Source organism: Heterodontus francisci, chromosome 8, assembly GCF_036365525.1.
Source record: "Heterodontus francisci isolate sHetFra1 chromosome 8, sHetFra1.hap1, whole genome shotgun sequence".
Lineage (NCBI taxonomy): Eukaryota > Metazoa > Chordata > Chondrichthyes > Heterodontiformes > Heterodontidae > Heterodontus > Heterodontus francisci.
In genome coordinates, this window is record NC_090378.1 from 53,633,461 (window position 1) to 53,659,749 (window position 26,289).

Here is a 26,289-nt window from a genome sequence, read left to right on the forward strand (position 1 = left end):
ATGCAACCCCAATTCCCTGTTCACCAACAGTCCTGCACCTTACCTTTCATCTGCTACTGATCAACATAACGCCTGTTTGGCTACAATGCAAAAATAAAATCCACCACATAACAAACATTCCAAACCAAATTTATAAATGAAATCATGCCATATTGCAAATAAAACTGAACTAATTATCCTTGTGCATTCACTTAATGCGAGTCTACTATGTTCTTTAACTTGTCTTAGTGCTCCGATGCAGTGCTACCCCAGTGGCTGCAGCATGGCTGGTAGAAGTCAACTTACTTTCAGTGTAGGAGACTGCAGATGGCCTTGGAGGATGGTCTCAAGCAGATCTGGGCCTAGAAGGATTGGCTCTGAACTGCATCATTTTGGCATAGAGAGCAGCAATCTGGGCTGACTGGCTGACAGGTAACAGCAAGAGTGGCAGATGTGGGAGAACGGATGCTGTCACCCTGAGAGAGGAAAGCAGGTTTGTGCTCCATGGAGCCACCGCCACTGCCCTAGGTTGGCACTTCAGCAATCCTAACAATCTGTTGGAACACAGATTGCTGCAGTGACACCATGTAAGCTTCTTTGCACACTGTAATCCACAGCAGTCTGAGCTTCCACTGCAGTACTCAGAAGCTGCTGCTTGTGCTGCAGTGGAAGCTACAGCATCACCAACAGATGCTATATCACAATTGGGTACACGTCAACAGAGTTGGCCATCACTTTCATGCTGGAAAGTATGAGCTCCAAGCTCTGCATAAAGCCCTGTGCCAAGTTGGTGCCAGACTCCTCCAGGCTCCTTGACATTGAACGCAGGCTTTCTGGTAGGCTTCCCAATGCACCAAACATTTTGTTGTGCATACCCATCAGCATTCTGTTGGCTGCCCCATTGAAGTCTCTTCTGAGTCCTCTGCAGCAGAACCTGTGTGTGACCTTGGCCTCCAACGCCTGGCACCTTGCACCCTGCCTTGGCTGTAGCCCACTCATGCTAGTATCTCACCAAATGCAGATCCCGTCTCTAATCTATCCTCTCTAGAATGTGCAGTGTCAGTATCTGAGCTGCTGGCTGCGAGTGTGAAATCAACTGATGGTGTTGTGTCTGAATCGCCACTTTCTTCTTGGTGTACCACAGCTGCCTGACTAGGTTGCAACTAATGGGTATCTAAAAGGAACAATGCACAAGGGTAAGGCTGTGGTGCGGGGAGTGTGGGCAATTAAGCGATGGATGCTTACACTGGGCTGAATTTTATTAGCCTGTCACATGTTGGAATGGAGGAAGGTTTGTAGTGGAGTTCCCCAGGGGTCCGTGTTGGGACCCTTCTTCTTCCTGATATATATTAATGACCTAGACCTTGATGTACAGGACACAGTTTCAAAATTTGTGGATGATACGAAACATGGAAGCATTGTAAACTATGTTGAGGATAGTGTAGAACCTCAAAAGGACATAAACAAGTTGGTGGAATGGGTGGACAAGTGGCAGATGAAGTTCAATGCGGAGAAATGTGATGTGATTCATTTTGGTAGGAGGAACATGGAGAGACAATATAAGATAAAGGGTGCAACTGTAAAGGGGGTGCAAGAGCAGAGGGACCTGGGTGTATATGTGCATAAGTCATTGAAGGTGGCAGGACAGGTTGAGAGCGCAGTTAATAAAGCATACAGTATCCTGGGCTTTATTAATAGGGGCATAGAGTACAAGTGCAAGGAGGTTATGTTGAACTTGTATAAGGCACTAGTTCGGCCTCAGCTGGAGAATTGCGTCAAGTTCTGGGTGCCGTACTTTAGGAAAGATGTGAAGGCATTGGAGAGAGTGCAGAAAAGATTCACTACAATGGTTCCAACAATAAGGACCTTCAGTTATGAAGATAGATTGGAGAAGTTGGGACTATTTTCCTTAGAGAATAGAAGGCTGAGAGGTGATTTGATAGAGATATTCAAAATCATGAGGGTTCAGGACAGAGTCAATAGGAAGAAACTGTTCCCACTCGTGAAAAGATCGAGAACGAGAGGGCACAGATTGAAAGTAATTGGCAAAAGAAGCAAAAACGACATGAGGAAAACCTTTTTCATGCAGCGTGTGGTTAAGGTCTACAATGCATTGCCTGAGAGTGTGGTGCAGACAGGTTTAATAAAGGAATTCAAAGGGAATTATCTGAAAAGGAAGAACGTGCAGATTATGGGGAGAAGGTGGAGGAATGGCACAAGGTGAATTGCTCATTCGGAGAGCCGTTGCAGACTCGATGCACCAAATGGCCTCCTTCTGTGCAGTAATAATTCTGTGATTCTGTGTCCTGGCAGCGGCACCAAATGTGGGTGCCGTTGCCACTTGTCACGTGTGCAACCGACTTGACTGCAATCATGTGGTGGCCGGCTTATCATATTGGAGGACGGTGGGGTGGGCGATGCGGTGCCGAAGTCGCCGTCAGCTGAGATGAAACCAGTGCTGACGCCATATTTAAAGCTCTGCCAGCCCTGCTTGAACTGCTGCTTCACTTGGTGTGTTTGATGTTGATTTGCCTTCGTGTTCCTGTGCTGCTGTCCTATTGACCGTAACCCGTGTGCTGCTGATCCTACTGATTGGAGACCCTGTGCTGCTGTGCTGTTCACTAAGGCCTCAAAACACCAGAAGCTGACAGAGAGCCAAGAGGGACCATGTCAGGTGGAAGACTCCCTGCAGATTCTTCTCCAGATTGTAAGGAAAAGGCAAGAGGTCCTCTTCCCAAGGGATGGCAGGAAGGCATCCTCCCGCTTAACCAAGCAAGCCTGGATGGTGATCACAGAGAAGGTCAGTAGCCATGGCGTCACCCTCCAGAACTGGGTCCAGTGCCACGAGGGTCAATGACCTCCACTGCTATGCCAAAGTGAGTCCTCCACACCCTTCTCATCTTTGGTGCTTGCATTTGCCACGCAAGAGGGAGTGCGACATGGTCAGGAGTGGCTGCAAAGGGGGTGGCAAGCAGATGAGGCAACAGCAGATCATGTCAGATGCATGGCTGCATCTCCAAAACAGCCGGCCTTCTGTCCTAGCTTTCCCCCCGCATGTCCCTTGAGGGACATGAGGGAACCCACATCAGGGGCTGAAGTGCTACCACCAGAACAAGTGTCCGTCTGGTCACCATGGAAATACTAACAGTGTCCCTCTTTCTGCTCACAGGAGAAAATGGCGTACTCGGGGAAGGGCGAAGGCTGGAGGTGGGATATCCAAGAACTGACTCTGACAAAGGAGGAGGAGGCCCTGGAACTAGCAAGCTCCCAGGGCGGCCATTCCATAGCAGGAGGAGAGACAGGAGTATCCACCCAAGAGGGTGAGGAGGCATTGTGTTTATGTGCCCACCTCCGCCCTTCAATGGAACCACATCATGCATGGTTGGCATGGGAAGATCCAAGCAACAGAACCCCGAAATGTTTGTGTTTTCTCATGTACCTCGGAGGGAAGATCGTCTGCTGGTGTTGCTGGAATCTTGTCTTCCTCCAAGAATGAGGAGGAAGAATCCTTAGAGGGTGCACCATCACACCGTTTCCCTGCACCCTCTACCAGTGCAGATACTCTCGCGTCAGTGGGTTTGCGCTCGGGCTTAGATGCAGGGTCACAAGCGGGTGCGAGCACTACAAATACGTCTGAGCAGCTGACGGAGACCATGATAGGCGAGGTCACTGACTATTGGAGGACTGTGGGAGGCCTGGCCCACGCTGAGCCCCCGGCTGAAGGCAAGCATCTGGTGTCGGCAGCACAGTACATGCTAGAGTTGCAGAGAGAGGTAAGGGAACATCTGGCAGATCTGCCAGAGGCAATGCGCAGTCATGCACGGACAATGGAGGATTCCATTCATACCATGAGTGCTGCCGTGTCTCAGGTGTGTGAGAGCGTGGCTTCCTCCATTGAGGGCTTATTAACCCTCCCGGAGAGCCAGATCCCGATGATCCGTGCAGACCTGCATACCCTCGCCTTGTCCATGAGCTCAACACAGCAGTGGCAAGGCGAGAGTGTGATGAGGCGCTTGGAGTCTTCTCCAGGTCCTGATCCTTCTCTGGTCAGCAGGGAAGTTCTAGTGAGCCTTGAAAGGGGCGAGGAGGGGCTGAGCTCCCCTCAGGGTACTCTGCGTGTGGACAGTGGCTCCTCAGCTCTCTGCCAGTGACCCCAGCTCCAGTAGCTGCTACGAATGAGGAGGCTCCCGCACCTGTGCAGGAACCGCTCAGCCAACCAGGGCCCCCCAGGCCTCAGGCAGCAAAATTATGCCTTCCAAAGTCATCCCAGGCCACAGGCCAATGCGTTCAGCAGCCTGCCTCCACCTCAGCTGCCAGTGGAGGGGAGCAATCGTCTCAACTACCTCCAAGCATACAGCAGAGCACCACGATACATGAGACCCTCGCTGGGACATACTGCAGGGCTCCACTGGATTGATCGAGGCAGAGAAATCTCAACTTTAGCAGCCCAAATGCCTAATTGATGGTTGCTTGGGTGGACTTGTGGCAGATTTTGCACCTTTCCTCTGCAGCAGTGCAAGGGTTCCTCAAAGGCATGAGTAGTTATGTCTTCAGTGGGTAGCCCTTGTCCCTGAGAATTCATCCTTGAAGGTGAGTGGGGGCCTGGAAAAGCTATGGCACCTGGAACTTCTGAAGTACATAGGTGTTGTGGCTTCTTCTTGGGAAGCGGGCACACACCTTCAGGAAACACTTTTGGTGGTCGCAGACCAGTTGTACATTGATGGAATGGGAGCCCTTCCTGTTGATGAAGGCTGTTGGCTACTCCGTGGGAGCCTTGATGGCCACATGCGTGTAATCGATGATACCTTACACCTGGGGGAATCCAGCGATGTCTCCGAAGTTGATAGCCCTTTCTGCCTGACTGTCAGGGTCAGTTCATTACCACACATAGTTGGTGGCCCTCTTGAACAAGGCATTGGTCACCTTCTTGATGCAGCGGTGGGCTGCTGCCTGGAAGACCCCACACATGTGGATCCCTGGAAAGAGCCAGGCGCATGAAAGTTGAGTGCCATGGTGATCTTCAGGCGCACAGGCATTAGATGTCCAGCTCATCCTGCAGAATGGTGCATAAGTTGGTGGCAGCCTCCCTGCAGAGCCGCAGTCTTCACTGACACTGTCACGAACATTTGGAGGTAGTTGAAGCGAGTCCGTACACTGCTGTGGATAGGCCCTCTTAGTATGGCTGGCTGCTGACACTCCCGTAGTCGATCTTCACTGGCTTACCCAGCCACCGCCTGGCCCTGCCTCCCTCTGAGCCTCTGCTGCACAGCGCGAGGGTCGATAAAGACTGTATGAGACCCATGCCAGCTGGTCGCTCTCCTTCCTTGTGTGCTGTCCCTGGAGAGAGGACCTTGCCTTTGGAACCTTCCCCTCACCACTCCCCTCTGAACACAGGCTAATGCCCCTCAAAATCCACCCTTGCAGAGAGCCCACCACCTGAGACAAGCCCACCCTTGCTGTGAGAGCTGCACTGCTGTCAGGCAATAGTCACCACTCACCCCATTCCCCTTCCTGCATTCATCTAGTGCTCCCAATGACTGCTTTTCTGGGGTGGCCCTGAGGCCTTGCCTCGGTACCATCACCTATAACTGGATGGGGATGAGAAGTCACGTGATCCCTGTGTGCCATTGATTAAATTCGAATCCCTTCATAAAATCGGAGTGAGGTCCATGCAAATGCATTTTAAGTACCTGTTCAGCAATTCAAATTGCAGTCCCACTGCGTCGAGCAGTAACCCTGCCTTGGAGCTTTCCCACCGCTTTCAAAATCTGGAACTGATATCACGATGTTGGGTTTCTGAGCGACAGCTCCTCCTGATTTTCCAGCCCTCACACGCCTCCAATTCCGCTCCTGCTGGCCGGATAAAATTCAGCCCACCATGTGCAGATTGTAAATCAGAAGAGAGTTTGTGATGAGGTGGAAATGGAATGTGAGAAGGAGGATTAGGAGTGAGCATACCATCATCTTCAATTGTTTCAGCCCCACCGCTAGCCACGACAAATAATGGCCAGCACTGTCTCTTCCATGGGGGTTTAGAACATACAGAAGTCCCTATTCCCCTTCAGTTATCTCCTGCTTTCGGCTTTGCGCCACCTGGTCTGGCAAGAGGGAGGAAATGTGTGTCGTGGAATCTGTTTGGCTCATGTGGTTTTCACGTTTAAATAGCTGGCAATGTGTGCAACCTGTGAGATCTGGGTGTGAGGCTTGCAGCAGTGCTAAGTTTGCGAGGGTGAGTTTAAGCATATGAATGTTAGGCATGAGGCTTGATTGATAGAGATTGTTGGTAAGTCAGTGGTGGGGGTGTGGTGATTTGAGAGTGGCTGAGGCTAATTGAAGTTCTTGTGGCACTGCATCCTGGTGCTGCAGGCTTGACTCCTGGCATTGAGCTTCATGGCTATCTGCTCCCACTGCCTTTTGAGTATGTGTTTGGAGGGGGGGGGGGTTCTCCTTCCCCACTCTAGATGCAGAACAGCTCTCCTCTTTTCCAATTCCTCTACCAAGACCTCCAGTGAAGCATCTGAAACCTTGGAGTCTACTCCCTCTCTGGTTCCTATCAATTTCTCCATGATTTTTTTCTACAGTAACCCTTTTGTCTTTACTATGCATTATTATAGAAAGACTAAATCTGGTCACCGGATTGATAAAATCAGAACACAAAGTATCATGCTGTACATTAATACCGGTTGTTCGGTTGCTTGGAGAGCAGCCATGATGCTTTCATTCTGCAGCAGTCCAGTGTCTGCATTATTTGGTCAGCCCCAGAGAATTAAAAAATGATTTTTGGGAAACTAGAAATATCCTTTGCAGCCATAGCTCACAGCAGCTTAAAAAGATGTAAAGAAAATGCCTTCTGCTCCTGTATTAACTGAAGATAGACCCAGTGGAATGCCAAGTCTTTGCTCATTTTTCTATTTTCTCTTCTATGTCACACCTATTTGCTATTCTTTTCTTGCAACTTGTGTTTCACTCAATGACCATTCCACAAACTCACTAGCTATATTCACCAGGATATTAGTTGTCTTAATAATGCTGGAGAAAGAGGGAGTATTTGACGAAACATGTAAATAGCCTATAGGAAGAGAAAAGGAGTAAAATTTACAGGGCATCTCACTAGACAATGGTTTCTAAAGCAAGCAGGATCATACAAGTTTTAGTGCATCATGCAGCTCCTTGGCAAAGCGAGTCCCTACTGTAAGGATTTAGACAAGCTTGAATTTATAAAAGATCATAACAAATGATTCCATAAGTGCAGACAGCAATTGACAGAATACATGCCGGGTGGTGGTGCTGCCTCCAAATGTGCTCTTGCCCTCCACAGATGCAAAATGGGCAAGGACCATCTCTTCAATATCAAACAGCTGCTTAAACCTCACTGGCCCACTGACATGACACTTCTGCGGACGATCTGTGAAGTGCTATGTGCACGGAATTAAAGTCCTTGCTGCAAATGGGTTAGGGAAGGTTGGAAACAGAAAGTTGAGCAGTTGTCCTTCCCTGCCATAACTCTAGCTCAATGGGAGAACCATCCCGCCTTCCCATGTCTCATATGTTCTTTAATGTTTTCATTTTTGAATCCCACTTAGATGAGAAATATCGTTGCACTTTAACATGTCTCATTAAATGAAGTTTAGTTGCTATTTTTTAAATTCATTCAACTTCTTCATCCATTGCAATTTGAAAAATGACAACATTGTGCTATGTATTGTGAACAATGAGAGTTAAACATAAATGTAATCAAGTTTTAGATAACAGGGGAATGTTAAAACAGCAGTAATTCTTCAATTAGATTCTGGATACCTATTTTAATGTGAGTATTACTACTTTTTAGCATGATGGTTATAGGTCATACAACTTTAAAAAAATGTAATTTCAAATGTAACTTCCAGTTGCTTGAACTTCCCAAACAATTAATTATGTATTGACATAGACCATAGTATTTTTAAGGAAATACTTTACGTAACAGTATTGGCTTTTAATCAACTTATTTTGTTTATTTCTTTATAGAGGGTAATTTTCAACATTGTCAACTTCAGCAAAACCAAGAGTCTCTACAGAGATGGAATGACTCCAGTTGTGAAATCTACCAGCAGATCAAAATGGTAAAAAAAAACTTAATTGCTTGTTACAAATCATTGTGGCAACAAAAATGTTGGATTTCCCTTTGCTCGGATTAATTTAAACATAGGCCTAGGTTTGGTATAGCAAAAATATTTTTTAATTTATCAACAATAAAAATGAAGGGCTATGGCATTGCTACAAATGGATAGGGGGTGGAAATTGATATCTATTACGCCCATTTTTGCAGGGTAAAATGGGCACAACTTATATCAATTTATCAGTGGAACAGCCTGCTCACAATCTGCACAGACATCAGCCAACTGCTAAATTTGTTGGGCCCAGGTTGTAAGCGTCCTGGAAAGCTGTTTAAAACAGGTGCTAGGCTTGTTGGATATGTAAATGAAGGGCCTAACGCCTGTTGAAGGTCCCCTTGCTGAAGTTGGTTTTGGACACACAAAGCTGACATTGGGCTTGCTCTGCTCAGAATTCTACCTCTGCAGCCACCAACAAAAGGTAGGTCTTTTCAGATCTTCCTGTGGAGCCAGGGGGAGCAGGAGTACACTTCCGACTCCAGTTATTGCGATTGCCTCTACTCCAGCACCACCTCCCAAACCAGGACTTACCTGAGGGCCACTGCTAGCGAGGCATCTGTCCCTGATTTGATTTTTTTCCCGTCGGGCAAAATGCCTGTGGAGGCTCGACAGGCACTGATGCCCCACCCTGAATGTGTAGATAAGGTCCCAGGCCTCTCGGTTCAGGCATGCAATGTTTCTGCAGCAGTGGAAATGGGCGAAAACGAATATCTGCCCCTAGGTTTGTTAATGGACATTAAGTTCAGTTGCAACATTTGAAAGAACTGTTAGTTTTATTTCATGAAGCATCAGAATAATGACATTCTATTGTAAAGTTCAAGTAGCAATTTTGTATTGGAAAATCTGTTATGCATGAAAACTGAAATTAAGCATTGGCTTAAATATCTTAGCAACTGTAAAGTCTAGTTAAAATGCAACTTATAGTGCTCTATAAGATGCTTAAAACATTGGAATATAGCTAATTTAAGATATTTGGACCCTCCCCCTAAGAATTGGTAACATTGATACTTTTGTTCAAAAGTTGTAATTATTCAAGAATAATAATTATTCAGAATAGAGTATGGGGTATTCCCAAATGGAGTGCATGATGTAATATTGAGCCAAGAAGTAAATAGGTTTTATCTGGAGACCCTGAAATATTTTGGAAGTTGTCACCATGAAACCAAGCAAAGTAGGCATCCAGGGCCCACATCAGAAACAGGCAGTGGGCCCTTTGCATATACAAGTGAGGCCCCCTCTGCAAAATTGATTTCCCTTTAGCCGGCTGGTGCCTGGAAAACCAGGTCTACATGCGGCCTTACCAGCCATCCTTAAAGGGACCACTGTAAACTGCCACCCAAATGTATGTTTCTTAAAAATACTTAACTGAATAGCGAGCCAGGCAGAGGTGGAGTGATCCAGCCAATCCCATATTAAAACTGGGGACCGCTACCAGCCATGATTCACAGGTGCCCCCCACCCCCTTGATTGTGACCGTGACCCTCACGATTGTGACCTTGACCTACCTAACCACAATCACCACTTCGCCTCGATTATAACTTTGACCTCTTTCCTACCTACAACAGCACTCAAGAAGGTCAGTACCATCAAGTAGAGCAATCTGCTTAATTGTGCCCCTGCACTCAATATCTACCTTTCCAACATCAGTTAATTGGTTGCATTGCATATAATCTACAGAATGCACTCCAACAGCTCTCTCCTGTGACCTCAACCATCCAGAAGGACAAGAGCAACAATGTCATGGGAACTCCATCATCCTTTGTTCCCTTCCACTTTACATACCATCCTGACTTGGAAATGTATCACCACTCCTTCATCCCCATTGGGTCATTAATCTGGAATTCCTTACCTACCACCATTGTAGAAACAGCAGCATTGCTAGGAAGAAGGCTCCAGTGGTCAACTACAGATGTGCAATAAATGTGGCCTCACCAGCATTGTTCACATCCCAAGCATAAAAAAGGCATTGTGAGTTGGCAGAATAGTTTTGAGTGGAGAATAGTTTTGAATTTTTACAGAGGTTGCCTTGCAGAAGTGAGTACCTTTGACACTCAGATGCTGAGAGGGAAAGAATAGGTTAAGTAAGAAACTGACTGCAAGGTCCATAAATGATAAAGACATGATTTACCTTGTCTACCATTGTGAGATGACTGAACCTGTTCCTGCACAGTTCTTGGCGTTATGCAGGGTGATGTGACTACCCCTGCCACCTCCTTTCAGACAGCCTGCATCACCCTCTTAAGGGTCTTCCTGCTCACACTGCTGAGAAGACTTCCCTTTCAGGCTCGCATGTCAGACAGCAAGACCTACAGAGATGCATCTGAAAATCTGAGGGCCCTTCCAGCTGCTCACTCGCACCCAGAGGATGCCGCTTCTGTTGCTGCTTCAGGCGTTAGTGCTGTCCTTATTCATTGCAGTTCAGAAAGTGATGATATCTTACTTTTAAGTGCTGCACCAGAACTACATTTCCCTGTATACTAGCAATAGAAAACCTATCAGGAGGGTCATACTCCAATTCCGAACTGCACACAAATGAGGGCCCCAGGAAGAAATTACAGCGGGTCAGCGACAGATGCACATTGATAAGCTTTGTTTTCACTCTGCTGCTAATTCACCAACAGGAGGAGAATTCAGCCTGTTAAATGTCAGGTCTGTCAGGCCCACAATCCGTTTCACTGCAACTTTAATTATTTGCACCCTTTTTCATATATTTATGACCATAAAAGATGCATATAGAATTAGGTAGAGGTCAAGCAAAGGACAGTAAGCATTAGGAAAATAGGAACAGCAGCAAGCAATTCAGCCCTTTGAGCCTGTTCCGCCACTCAATTATATCATGGCTGATCTGTACCTCAATTCCATTTATCTGCCTTTGATCCATATCTCTTGCTACACTACCCAACAAAAATCTATTGATCTCAGTCTTGAAAATTTCAAATGACCTAGCATCCACAACCTTTTAGGAGAGATTTCCAGATTTTCACTATTCGTTATGTTACAACCAACCGCTCCAGTTGAAGCCCCCAATCAAAATATACGATTCTGATTGTGGTGGGAGAAACGCACTGATAATTCAATCCCGTCGCTCCACAGATCGCCTAACATATCATTTAAAAACTTTTCAAATTGAAGAAAGACCCAGCCCACTGTACCAAATATTAACCCCCGAATGAGTCTAACTAAACCAGGTGTCTTTAAATCAACAAATTAACTCTTTAATTAGAAGATCTAAATTCTTAAACACTATGAAGAGATAAACATTTAAAATAGAAAAAATTTGAGTCCTTGCAAATTTACAGTCCAATGTTGCTTGAAGTTCTCACAGAATATTGCTTGAAGTCATCACAGAATGTTGCTTGAAGTCCTCACAGTTGTCTGATGCGGGAAAAAAGGTTCTTCCACAGTAGAACAGTCCATAGTCTAACTTCAACAGCAGGTGTTGCTTTCCCTCTCCAGCGAATTTCAACAATTAACAACTTGCAAACACTTTCAATAGAATCAAGCTGACTTTAGAGTTTTTGAGGGATAACAGGTTGTCACAGTCTAATTTCCCTTTCTTCAATTTAAATTACCAGAGATCTCTGTTTTGGCTTGACATTTTTAGAATTTTGAGAGATAATAATTAAACAGACTAAAATCCTATTCCTTCAGTTTAAATGGTTGAGAGCTCTTTTTCAGGTGTGCTATACACCACAGCTGTCTGTGTCCTCTGAGTCTGTGTGTTCTGCTAGAACAAACTGTCTTCAACTAAAAGCCAGTTCAAAATTGAATTGAACAAATGTATCGCTTGCTACTCACTCCCAGTGGCTGTATCTATGGTAACGAGAATGCACCCTTTGAATTGCAGTCTCCAAATGGCTGTTCCAAATGGCTGTTTCTAATGGCAACTGAAAATGCACCTTTCTATTCTCCTGAGGCTTGCTGGTTCTTAAAGCAATACGGATCCTCTGCAAACCTTAAAGCCAAACCGCATCTTCCCGGAAAAAAAAACTACAGGACCATGACAGTTATGTAAAAAGCTACTTCCTGATTTCACTCTTAAATGGCCTAGCTCTAATTTTAATATTATGCCTTCTTGATACCCCCACCAGAGGAATTAGTTTCTCTTGAAGATCTCTATCAGATCACCTTTCCACCTTCTAGACTCAAGACATTACAAACCAAGTTTATGCAAGCTATCCTTATAATTTAACCCTTTCAGTCCTAGTTCAGTTCTGGTGATACTGCTCTGTACCTATTCCAAGCTTCTTCCATATCTTTCCTGAGGTTTTGTGCCTAAAACTGAATACGGTACTCCAGATGAGATTGGGCCAAGGCTCTGAAGCATCATTGCCTCCCCATTGAATTTCAGCTGGCTTGAGATAAAGGCCAAAATTCCATGAGCCTTTTTGATTACTTTGTTTCCATTTGCACTGGTTTTTAATGATTATGTACATGAACGTCCAGATTCTTTTGCTTTTCCACATCTCCTAATATCTCGCCATTAAGAAAATATTCTTATTTGTTTTTCTCAAATTCAAAGTTTTTTTTATTCTTTCATGGGATCTGAGCATCAATGGCAAGGCCAGCATGGGTTGCCATCTCTAATTGCCCTTAACTGAGTAGCTTGCTGGGCCATTTCAGAGTGCATTTCAGAAACAACCACATTGCTTTGGGTCTGGAGTCACATGTAGGCCAGACCAGGTAAAGATGGCAGATTTCCTTCCCTAGAGGGCATTAGTGAACCAGATGGGTTTTTATGACAATCAATGATAGTTTCCATTACTGAGACAAGCTTTCAATTCCAGACTTTTATTAATCAATTAAATTTAAATTCCACCGGCTGGTGTGGTGGGATTTGAACCCATGTCTCCAGAGCATTAGCCTGGGCCTCTGAATTACTAGTGCTGTGATATTACCACTATGCCATCATCTCCCCCGTTTTTGCACATTCCCATAATCAACTTTACTTGTAATATTATTCTCTTTATGCCCCTTGTAATTTTCTGCTCCCATCTACACAACTTACATAAATAAAACCAGAAAATGCTGAAAATACTCAGCAAGTCATGCTGTGAAGAGACAAACAGAGTTAACAGCTGGACCTTTGCTCCCCCACCCTCGGGAGTGGGCTGGGGGATGGGGGGTTGCGTAAAATCAGGTCGGCTGGTGGGGGATGCTGTGCCCGTTGCCTACCCGCCACTGCTGGCATTTTACCAGCAGCGGGGGAGATAGTGGCCGGCCTGCACACCAATAGGCCAATTGAGGCTCATGTGGTCTATTAATGGGCACTTAAAGGCCTCTTCCCGCTGCTGGTGGTATTTTTGCTACCTAGGGAGGCCGTCCAGTTAAACTGGTCGTCTTTTTGTGGGCTGGGTGGTATTCCTCCTGATTGGGCATCGTATGCCCCACTGAGGGCCCCCCCGCGGGAATGGGCCACCCCTGCTGGAAGACTCCCCCCGCCCCCCCTCATGATCGACCCCGCCCCCCCTTCCCTTCGCAGGGGCCTGGCTGATTTGCCCCGTTGAGTCCCGACCTCACTTACCTACTTCCATGGCCTCCATTGCTGGCTGGGTCTGGGCCTGCTGCAGTCCCAGCATTGGTCACCACTCGTGGTGGCGCTGCTGGGACTGAAGAGCTGCCAGCCCTCTGATTGGCTGGATGTCTTGGGGGCAAGACATCCCGCCCAGTGATTCACTACCTGACCTCAGGCAATTAATTGCCTGAGCCATCCAAATAGTGTTGTGGCTTCCAGGGCTGGCAGAGATGAGATTACCCCTACTTTCCAGCTGGTGGGTGGGGCCATCGCCTCCTCTTTAAATCCTGACCAACATTTCAGGTTAATGACCTATCATTTGTACTGGAAAAAATTAGATATGTAACGGGTTTTAAGCAAGTACAGAGGCAGGGAAAGTGCTGGTCTGGTTAGTAAGTTTGCGGACGACACAAAGGTTGGTGGAGTTGCAGATAGTGATGAGGATTGTCAGAGGATACAGCAGGATATAGATCGGTTGGAGACTTGGGCGGAGAAATGGCTGTTGGAGTTTAATCCGGACAAATGTGAGGTAATGCATTTTGGAAGATCTAATGCAGGTGGGAAGTATAGAGTAAATGGCAGAACCCTTAGGAGTACTGACAGGCAGAGAGATCTGGGCGTACAGGTCCACAGGTCACTGAAAGTGGCAACGCAGGTACATAAGGTAGTCAAGAAGGCATATGGCATGCTTGCCTTCATTGGTCGGGGCATAGAGTATAAAAATTGGCAAGTCATGCTGCAGCTGTACAGAACTTTAGTTAGGCCACACTTAGAATATTGCGTGCAATTCTGGTCGCCACACGACCAGAAGGATGTGGAGGCCTTGAAGAGGGTACAGAAGAGGTTTACCAGGATGTTGCCTGATCTGGAGGGCATTAGCTATGAGGAGAGGTTGGATAAACTCGGATTGTTTTCACTGGAACGACGGAGGTGGAGGGGTGACATGATAGAGGTTTACAAAGTTATGAGCGGCATGGACAGAGTGGATAGTCAGAAGCTTTTTCCCAGGGTGGAAGAGTCAGTTACTAGGGGACATAGGTTTAAGGTGAGAGGGGCAAAGTTTAGAGGGGATGTGCGAGGCAAGTTCTTTACACAGAGGGTGGTGAGTGCCTGGAACTTGCTGCCGGGGGAGGTGGTGGAAGCAGGTACGATAGCGACGTTTAAGAGGCATCTTGACAAATACATGAATAGGATGGGAATAGAGGGAAATGGGCCCCGGAAGTGCAGAAGGTGTTAGTTTAGGCAGGCATCAAGATCGGCGCAGGCTTGGAGGGCCGAATGGCCTGTTCCTGTGCTGTACTGTTCTTTGTTCTTGTTCTTTTTGTTAAAGCACAAAAGGGAATGTCTGTATTAGGTGGAAGATAGAAGAAGTTAAGTGACAAAAAGTATGATGGTGCATGGGAAAAGGAGATGGTAATGAGGCAAATAAAGAAACAAAAAATCATTCTAGAGGAGGTGTAAATGAGAATAACAGAATCATCACGCCCAAAAAAATGGGGGCAAAGGTTATGTTCTGAAACGGTTGAGCTCAATTGTCGAGTCTGGAAGGCTGTAAAGTGCCTTGCTGCAAGATGAGTGTTGTTCCTTGAGCTTGCATTCAGCTTCATTGGAAGAGTGTAGGAGTCCAAGAACAGAGTAGGAGTTCGGTGGAGAATTAAAATGACAGGTGACCAAAAACTCAGGGTTATGCTTGCAGACTGACAGAAGTGTTCCGCAAAGAGGTCACCCAAACTGTGTTTGGTCTCCCCATTGTAGAGGTGATTGCATCATGAGCAACGAATACAGTATACGAAATTGAAAGAAGTACAAATAAATTGTTGTTTCACTTGGAAGGAATATTTGAGACCTGGAGGGTGGGAAGGGAAGAGGTAAAATGTCATCTCCTCTGCTTGCATGGGCAGGTGCTGTGGCAGGCAAAGAGATTGTGGGTGATTGAGGAGTGGACCAGGGTGTCGTGGAGGAAATGGTCCCTTTGGAATGTTGAAAGGAGAGGGGAAGATGTGCTTGGTGGTGGTATCAGGCTGGAGGTGGCAGAAATGGCAGAGAATAATTCTTTGAATGTGGAGGCTGGTGGAGTGGAAGGTGAGGACAAAGGGAAACTTATTGTGGTTCTGGGACATTGGGGAGAATGGTGAGAACAGAAATGCGTGAAATGGAACAGACATAGTCAAGGATCCTGTCAACAATGTAGAGGGAAATCCTCGGTTCAGGGAAGAGCAAGACATATCAGAAGCATTGATATGGAAGGTGGCATCTCACTTCCTTCATTTTTAAATAGTCGAGTAATGTTTACAGTATTCCAATTCAAAGGTACAATTCGTGAAGCAAGAGAGTTTTGAAAAATTATGACTAATGCCTCTTCACTTTCTACGCCTATCTCTTTTAATACCCTGAGGTGAAAACCACCACCAGATCCTGGAGATTTGTCTGTCTTCAGTCCCATTTTTTTCTCCATTACAATTTTACATTTAAATTATAACCACTAAATTACTTGGAATTTACAGCACAGAAACAGATTATTTGACCCAGCTGTTCTATGCTGGTGTTTATGCACCACATGAGCCTCCTCTCACCCTACTTCATATAACTGTATCAGCATATCCTTCTATTCCTTGCTCTTTTCTGTACTTATCTAACTTCTCCTTAAATGTATCAATGTTATTTGACTCAACTACTCCATGTGATCATAACTTTCACATTATAACTGCTCTCTGGGCAAAGAAGTTTCTTCTGAATTCCTGTTTAGATTTATTACTGACTATCTTATATTTGTGAACCCTAGTGTTGGATTGCTCTATAAGTTGATACATCTTCTCTACATCTACCCTATCAAACTCACTTTATAATTTTAAGTACCTATATTAGGTCACCCCTAAGCCTTGTCTTTTTCTAAAAAAAAGGGTCTCAGCCTGTTCAGTCTTGCTTGATAGATAGAATCTCTGTTCGGGTGTCATCCTTAAGAGTGCCTCCCTCTTGACTTACTTTTAGTTTCCCTTGTCCTTTTGTTCCACTGTGAAAACAAATACAAAGTACTCATTTAACAAGTCTGCCATTTCCTTCTTATCCATTATATTCACACCTGCATCTGACTTTAATGGATTCACATCCATCTTTATCACTGTCTCTTCATATTCTGAGCAATTTCTTCCTCCACCTATAAGGGAAGATATAAGCAATATGAGCAAGGAGACTTGAGAGCAGATTTGTGAGGAGTTGACAGTTATTATGAGTGAATCAATGGGCACTGTGAAAGTAGCATTAGTTTGGAAGCAAGCTAACCTTGTAATGAGGGCAACAAATCAGATTCAAATAACAAGAATTCCATTGTCTTATTTCAATCCCAGCAACACTTTAGCGGCTAGGCAAGTGGATGTCATCGTGTGGCGAATCACTGGGCACACGGGTGCAGAAGCTAGGGCGGCAGGATAGGACATTAGAGGGCAAGATCCTATACTAACTCTGCTGCAGAGGACTTATTTAAATGAGCTAATGTTTCAAAATATGTGCAATTTCAATGCTGCATATACAATGTGTTCCAGACTTAACAGTACTGTGACATGATGAGATAATCATCCCTATTCTGTAAAATCTAATTGGATGTAATAAAGTATTCCCATAACTAGTGTGACATCTTAATCTGGTAATTCCTGTCAGCAAAAGTGCTTACCCTTGTGAGATTTGTATGTGTAGAAGGTTGAACAGTCATGAGTTTTCAGCTCACTTGCTTTTTACCTATTCAGCAGTGCACATGAAATCTGAACACTTGTTCTCTGCTAGTGGTATTCTCTCTTACACAGAATCTGTGAAATCCTAATAAACCGTGTGAGAACTATAATTTGCCAGTTATCACACACTGCGGGCTGGATTTAGTATTCCCGTCGTGGATTCCGGCAGTGGACCTGGAAGTAGGCGCTGTCGCTACTCGTCACATGTGTGGTGAGCCCACCGCAATGGCGCGGCGGGCGGCCAATTATAATGGAGGTGCGAGACCTGTCCAATCATGGGATGGGGCGGGCTTCGAGGCGCCAAATGATTCCATATGGCGCCATATTTAAAGCCCTGCCAGCCCTGCTTTAATTGCTGCTTTTGCATCATTTGCTATTCCTGTTCTCTGTTGAAAACAGTTTTGGAGTGACTTCTGGAACTCCCCTCCTCTCACCCCCCGGAAAAGGGCACTGTAGTATGACAGAGGCAAGATACAGGGTGGCCCCACAGTTTAGTGGTACAAGGGAAAGACGGGAGGTCCTCTTCCCCAGGGATTGCAAGAAGAATTCCTCCCGCCTTACCAAGCAAGCCTGGATGGAGAATGGAGAGGAGGTAAGCAGCCATGCAATCATCCCCCTGAACATGAGTACAGTGCAGGTAGAGAGTCATTCTGCCAAGATGAGTGCTGCACCCCTCTCTGCTTTTTGGGGAATGCCTGTGGCTATGCAGGAGGAAGTGGGACATGTGGAGGGAGGCACCACAAAGGTGCTAGCAAAGGGGATTAGGCATCACCACATCCTGCCAGATACGTGGCTGCATTGCAGCCACAGGCCACCTTCTTTCATAGCTCACCGCCATTCACTCCTTTGAGAGCTGACGTGAGGGTGAGCTACATAGGAAACCCCAGCAGGCGATGAGGGACTACCAACTAGAAGAACTGTCCTGTTGCTTTTTCTACAAAGTATTGCTATCCACCTCTTTCCACTTGCAGGACAAGCGGGCCCATAAAAGGGAGATCTTAAGGACTGATGGAGGAATTCCAGTCATACGGCCTTTCTCAACAGCTGAGGAGGAGGCACTGGAGTTAGGGGTACCCAGGGCAGCCACTCGATAGTGGATGGTGAGACTAGAGTCTCTGCACAAGAGAGTGAGGATTGTCTTCAATCAACATCCAACCTACTTCTGGAGATCCATATCATGCATGGATATCAAAATGAGATCTGCACAGCCTAACCCACAGATGTTTGTGTTCTCTCACACAGGTTGGCCTCCACAGGAGAATACATCTGAAGGGGAATAGCAGTCAACCTCTGAGGAGGAGCAGTCAGAGGATGCACCATCACTCTCCTGCACCTTCCACTAGCGCATTTACTTTCACCTCGGTGGGTTTACACCTGGCTTTAGAAGCAGGGTCACAAGCTGGTGAAAGCACTGGACACGCTCTCGAGCAAACAACCGAGGCCTCTGACAGTTGGAGGGCTGTGGGTGGCCAAGCTCAAGCTGAGCCCTAAGCTGATGATGAGCCTCTGCTTTCGACAGCACAGGACTTGCTGGAGTTGTAGAGAGAGGTAAGGCAACATCTGGCGGGAGATTCCAGAGTCGATGTGCAGCCATGAGTGGAGGATGGAGGAGTCCATCCATGCCATAACTGCTGCCATGTCTCAGGCATGTGAGCACATGACTTCCTCCATTGAGTTGGCGACCCTCATGGAGATCCAGATCCCACAGATGTGTGCAGACCTGCACACCATCGCTTTGGCCATGAGCTCAATGCACCAGTGGCAAAGCGAGAGAAGGACAAGGTGCCTGGAGTCTTCTCCTGATCCTCATCCTTCTTTGGTCAGCAAGGAGGTTCAAGTGAGTCTTGAAAAGGAGGTGGAGAGGCTGACCTCCACAGCTGGGGGTCCCCTCAAGGCACTCTGAGTGTGCACACCGTGCCTCAGCCCTTCCGCAATTGAGTCAAACTCCAGTAGCTGCGATGCCTGAGGAGAGTGCAGCACCTGTACAGGAAACCCTCAGGCAGCCAGAGGACGCCTGCCAAGTCTTCCCAAGCCAAGGGGCAACATGATCAGCAGCATGCCTCCAGCCCAGGGGCTAGCGCAGGGGTCACACCTCAATGAAGCACTTTAAAACATATAAAGAAAACCACCTGGACACAATTGTGGTTTCGCCAGTGTTTGACATTTGCCATTTGTTTTGTGTTATAAAGTTTTTTTGTTCGTGAAGTTAAAATTCATTTTGCAAAATGTTTATTCCTTCATTCCTTTGAAGTTGGGTGCTCAGCATGGAACCCATGTCGAAAGAAGGTGACATACTGAATGCATTGAGGTGAGTCTTTATTGATTTCATAATGAGAGGCCATCATCGTGGCTGGAAGCAGCTATGTATGAGACTGTCTCTTGCCTCCTTGGCCCGTCACTCAATGTGCCTGGCCTCCTGTGCAAAAGGTTCAACATCCAGTGTTGCCTGCTCATTGGCCTCTTCCACGTCCTCCTTGTTGGTTGAGGAGCACCAGTCGATCATGTCCTCTTCAAGTAAGGCCTCTCCCCCTCTGCAGCGCTAGATTGTGCAGAGCACAGCAGACCAGCTCAGTATGCAAGCTCCTCCTTGGGGCATACAGCAGGGCTCCACCGGATCGATTCAGGCACCGGAATTTCATCTTCAAAATCAGCCCAATGGCTTGCTCGATAGTTGCTCAGGTGGAGCCGTGGCAAGTGTTGTACCTGTCCTCTACTGCAGTGCGAGGGTTCCTCAGAGATGTCAATATCCATGGCATCACTGGGAAGCCCTTGTCCCCATTAATCCATCCCTGAGGGGCATGAAAAGCTGTGGCACCTGATATTGTTGATGTTTGTAGGCATTGTGGCAGCATCCTAGGAAGCGGGCAGACACCTGAAGGAAATACCTTCGGTGATCACAGACCAACTGATTGTTGATGGAATGGAAGCCCTTTCTGTTGATGAAGGCAACTGGCTGGTCCGTTGAAGCCTTGATGGCCACATGCTTGCAATCTATCACACTTGTAGTTGGGGGAATCCAGCAATGCCCTGAATCCGATGGCCCTCTTGGCCTCACTATCAGGGTCGGTTTGGTATCGTACATCGTCGTCAGCCCTCTTGAACAGGGCATTGGTCATCTCCTTGATGCAGCAGTGGGCTGCTGCCTGGGAGATGCTGCACATGTCCTCAGTGGATTCTTGGAATGGTCCAGACTTGTAAAAGTTAAGTGCCACAGTGATCTTCAAGGCCATGGGTATAGGGTGACCCCCCGAATCCCATAGGTCACAACTCATGCTGTAGCATGGCGCCTAGTGATTGCCTCCCTGGAGAGTCATAGGCTTCACCGAAAATGCCTCTTGGACATTTGGAGGTAGCTGATTCGAGTCCAGAACACACTCTGGCGCAGGTGGGCCATACTTGGTATGGCTGGCTACTGCTGCTCTCGTGGAGCTTCACGGGCAGACGCAGCTACCTCCTGGCCCTCCCTCCATCGGAGGCTCTGCATCACACCCTAAGGGTCCAAAAAGACAGGGTGTATGAGACCCATGCCATGTGATTAGTTGGCCTCCAGATTGCTGTCCTTGCAGAGATGATGTTGCTTTGTCAGCTTTGCCTTTGCTACCCGTCTCAGCTATCTCACTAATGGCCTTCAGTGCCTACAATTACTGAGAGTCAACCCTCTCATCCAATAGTATGGCCACCTGTGTAGATCACCCGATAGTATGTCCACCCATGCAGATCATCCAGCAGTATGGCCACCCGGTAATGCCACCTGGCAACACACCCACCTGGTAATGCCACTCGTCAACATGCCATAAGTGCAGAGCATACAACACTGCAGGCCGATAATGGCCTCCACTCCCCCTTCTTCCCCTATCCAGTGCTAATCATGGCTGCCTTCCTATCATGGCACTGAGGCCTCACCTTGGTGCCACCAGTTTTCAATGGCCAGGGATCCGAAGGCATGTGAGGGCTGCCTGTTGTCCACAATTCCAAGCTTTCAATTACATGCAAATATATTATAACTATCTGTTCACCAATTTAAATTATGCGTCCGTCACATCGGGGCAGCAACAGCACCTCAGATCTTCACCCCACACCCCCACTGACTAAATCTGAAACTGACATCACAGAATCGGATTTCTGGGCGGATGCATCTGTTACATGAGCGCTTCTATTTTATTTTATTTATTTATTTTTATTTAGAAATACAGCACTGAAACAGGCCCTTCGGCCCATCGAGTCTGTGCTGACCATCAACTACCCATTTATACTAATCCTACATTAATCCCATATTCCTACCACATCCCCATCTTCCCTCAATTCTCCTACCACCTACCTATACTAGGGGCAATTTATAATGGCCAATTTACCTATCAACCTGCAAGTCTTTGGCTGTGGGAGGAATCCGGAGCACCCGGCGAAAACCCATGCGGTCACAGGGAGAACTTGCAAACTCCACACAGCTCTATTTTACTTTGTACAAGACGTTTTAAGAAATTATAGTTGGATTGTGGACATTGCTTCATCTGGAATTTTGAAGAAGCTGAACTTTGGGTGGTTTTCTTAAAAGGAAAGTCAACAGAAGGTTAACAGTAAACAGTTCTTACTGGAAAGCATCTGATTTCAAGTAAACCCATAGCAGGGGGTTGTGCTATGACCTGAAGTGACAGATGTTTACAAGGAAATGACAGACCACAATTTATAGATGGCACAGGATTACTGCTGAACAGTTTTTGTTTCATTTTTAACTTAAAAAAGCCATTAGGTGTTTGGCCAAGAACAGAAAGAAGTTTGCTTCCTGATCTGCCAGGAGAACAGAAGAAGACCCTGTTTATCTCTCTCTTTAAAGAATTCCTGCATCAAGTTGTACTGTTGCCTCCTGTATTTGAAGAAATTTTACATCTTTGAAGGAACTTTGCATCGCATGTGTGAAAATTGAAACCTTTGTTGCTGCACACCTGATGTAAGACCTATGTGAAGCCTTCTGTAGCTGCATCTTTTGAAAGCCTACCCAGACTGTTCATCAACATCACCTGGAAAGAACTGTTCTAGGAAGATTCCTAGTGGCAGCCATCTATTCGCCTTTGGGGCACCTCACCAAAACAAAGGACACTTCTCTTCTGTCTAAGTTTTTGTGTTTATTCTTTCTATTTCTTTTATTAAAGCTGCAAACAAAAATCCTTTTTTTTCCCAGTTAACTGGTTGTTTTAGTTTAGTTTAGAGATACAGCACTGAAACAGGCCCTTCGGCCTACCGAGTCTGTGCCGACCATCAACCACCCATTTATACCAATCCTACACCAATCCCATGTTCCCTACCACATCCCCACCTGTCCCTATATTTCCCGAACCACCTACCTATACTAGGGGCAATTTATAATGGCCAATTTACCTAACAACCTGCAAGTCTTTTGGCTTGTGGGAGGAAACCGGAGCACCCGAAGAAAACCCACGCAGACACAGGGAGAACTTGCAAACTCCACACAGGCAGTACCCAGAATTGAACCAGGGTCGCTGGAGCTGTGAGGCTGCGGTGCTAACCACTGCGCCACTGTGCCGCCCAACATGGTTGTGTATGTGAGAGCTGGGATAAATAAGGGGGCTTTAATATTTCAATTTGCATTTATGTTTACTTTATTATTGGTTAAGACTTGGGTATAATAAATGGATAATTTTGTTGTTTATTAAAGAAACCTGGTTGGTATGCTTTATTCTGGGGTAAAAGTAGAGTATCTGATTGATGGTTTCGGTAAGTGGAAAATTTAAATATATGTTGTGATCTGTGGAGAAGTGGGGCTGAATTAACAATGCACTCCTCCCACCTTAGCGGTAACATATTAATTGGGGGCTCTTGTCGGGATTAAACCCAATGCCGACAATGTTTGATTGTAAGTGGGGTAATAATAATTGAAAAAGGAAAATAAAGGAACCAGGTTTCTTGTGTAATAGCATAAAGTCTACACCACTGGAATGTCTGTTACTGTTACTGAAGCTTTTCTGGGGAAGGAGGATGTATCCCTCAGAGTAATCTAAAGGATTTGGCAGCACAATTGGGGTTAGAATTGAAATCAGGATCTAAAAAAGCAGAAATAATTGAAGTAATAGCCCAACATTTGAAATTGGAAGAAGCCAAATCAGAGGGAGTGAAGTTGAATTAGCTAAAATTCAGTTAGAAAGGGAGAAACTTAAACTTGAACAGGAAAAAGAACTAAGAAAACTTGACAAGGAAAAAGAAAAAGAAATAGAATTGGAAGGACTCAAGCTTGAATTTCAAAGAGAAAGTGAAAAAGAAGGAAGGGAATTTGAATTAAAAAAGATGGAACTAAGACAAAAGGGTGCTCCTAACTCCAGTGAAAGTTCGGGTGGGGAAAGATCCATCTCCAGTCCAAGATCCAGTGGAGAGCAGTTTAAATTTGTGAAAGCCCTTCCTAAGTTTGAGGAAAGGGAGGCATTTTTCATTTCCTTTGAAAAGACAGCCAAACAAATGAAATGGCCAAAGGAAAGCTGGGCACTGCTTCTGCAAAGCAGGTTGATGGGCAGAGCTCATGAAGTTTTGCCATGCTTTCTGAGGAGGCTTCTGCAGATTATGAGATGGCAAAAAAGGCTATTCTCACTGCGTATGAGTTAGTCCCTGAAATTTACCGCCACAAGTTTCAGAACCTCTGGAGATTGGCCGGGCAGACTTATATAGAATTTGTGAGGGTGAAGCAAATTAATTTTGATCATTGGATATGGGCATTAAAGATGGAAGCCACAATTGAGAACCTTAGAGAACTAATTCTCCTGGAAGAATTAAAAAAATTCACTCTCTCCTATGGTATGAACCCATGTAGAGAACCAGAAGGTTTCAAGGGCCAGACAGGCAGCGAAAATTGCTGATGATTTTGAGTTTGTGCATTAGCCCAAACCCTTTGTCTGTCACCCCCACAAACCCGAGAAGGATACAAGGTGGGAGAGTGAAAGGACGGCAAGTAGCCCGGGACAAAAAGAGGCAGCTGGGAACCGGAGCTACGGATCAGTGGATGGGGTAGCTGTTGAACAGGCAGATACAGAGTGCAGAGAGTCTGTGAGGAAGGTTAGACAGCTGACAGGGCAAAGTTGCAGCCAGTATGATGGGTCTATTTTAACGCAAGAAGTGTCAGGAATAAGGGTGATGAACTTAGAGCATTGATCAGTACTTGGAGCTACGATGTTGTGGCCATTACGGAGACTTGGATATCACAGGGGCAGGAATGGATGTTGGATGTTCCGGGGTTTAGATGTTTCAAAAGGAATAGGGAGGGAGGTAAAAGAGGTGGGGGAGTGGCATTGCTAATCAGGGATAGTATCACAGCTGCAGAAAGGGAGGTCGTCGAGGAGGGTTTGTCTACTGAGTCAGTATGGGTGGAAGTCAGAAAGAGGAAAGGAGCAGTCACTTTATTGGGCGTTTTCTATAGACCCCCCAATAGCAACAGAGACACGGAGGAACAGATTGGGAGGCAGATTTTGGAAAGGTGCAGAAGTAACAGGGTTATTGTCATGGGTGACTTCAACTTTCCTAATATTGATTGGAACCTCCTTAGTGCAAATAGTTTGGATGGAGCAGTTTTTGTCAGGTGTGTTCAGGAAGGTTTCCTGACTCAATGTGTAGATCGGCCGACTAGAGGGGAGGCTATATTGGATTTGGTGCTTGGCAACGATCCCCAGGCCAGGTGGCAGATCTCTCGGTGGGAGTGCATTTCGGTGATAGTGATCACAACTCCCTGACCTTTACTATAGTCATGGAGAGGGATAGGAGCAGACGGGATGGGAAAATATTTAATTGGGGGAGGGGGAATTACAATGCTATTAGGCAGGAACTGGGGAGCTTAAATTGGGAACAGATGTTCTCAGGGAAATGCACGACAGAAATGTGGAGGTTGTTTAGGGAGCACGTGCTGCGACTGCTGGATAGGTTTGTCCCGATGAGGCAAGGAAGGGATGGTAGGGTGAAGGAACCTTGGATGACAAGAGATGTGGGATGTGGAACAGCTAGTCAAGAGGAAGAAGGAAGCTTACTTAAGGTTGAGGAAGCAAGGATCAGACAGGGCTCTAGAGGGTTACAAGGCAGCCAGGAAGGAACTGAAGAACGGACTTCGGAGAGCTAGAAGGGGACATGAAAAAGTCTTGGCAGGTAGGATTAAGGAAAATCCCAAGGCGTTCTACACTTATGTGAGGAACAAGAGGATGGCCAGAGTGAGGGAAGGGCCGATCAGGGATAGTGGAGGGAACTTGTGCCTGGAGTCGGAGGAGGTAGGGGAGGTCCTAAATGAATACTTTGCTTCAGTATTCACTAGTGAGAGGGACCTGGTCGTTTGTGAGGACAGCGTGAAACAGGCTGATATGCTCGAACAGGTTGATGTTAAGAAGGAGGATGTGCTGGAAATTTTGAAAGACATGAGGACAGATAAGTCCCCGGGGCCAGACGGGATATACCCAAGGATATTACGGGAAGTGAGGGAAGAGATTGCCGTGCCTTTGGCGATGATCTTTGCGTCCTCACTGTCCACTGGAGTAGTACCAGATGATTGGAGGGTGGCAAATGTTATTCCCTTGTTCAAGAAAGGGATTAGGGATAACCCTGGGAATTACAGACCAGTCAGTCTTACGTCGGTGGTGGGCAAATTATTGGAGAGGATTCTGAGAGACAGGATTTATGATTATTTGGAAAAGCATAGTTTGATTAGAGATAGTCAGCATGGCTTTGTGAGGGGCAGGTCATGCCTCACAAGCCTTTTTGAATTCTTTGAGGATGTGACAAAACACATTGATGAAGGAAGAGCAGTGGATGTGGTGTATATGGATTTTAGCAAGGCGTTTGATAAGGTTCCCCATGGTAGGCTCATTCAGAAAGTAAGGAGGCATGGGATAGAGGGAAATTTGGCTGTCTGGATACAGAATTGGCTGGCCCATAGAAGATA

At 46.2% G+C, this 26,289-nt stretch overlaps 1 protein-coding gene across 2 annotated transcripts in view; it reads left to right on the forward strand.

Annotated features, from left to right (window-relative positions):
• Positions 1–26,289, forward strand: part of agbl4 (AGBL carboxypeptidase 4) — a 1,307,642-nt gene that overhangs the window by 344,491 nt on the left and 936,862 nt on the right. For both annotated transcript variants that reach the window (XM_068036420.1, XM_068036421.1), the window contains exon 4: positions 7,984–8,078. In XM_068036420.1, the coding sequence (XP_067892521.1) occupies positions 7,984–8,078 (95 nt within the window). The remainder of the gene's footprint in view (positions 1–7,983; positions 8,079–26,289) is intronic.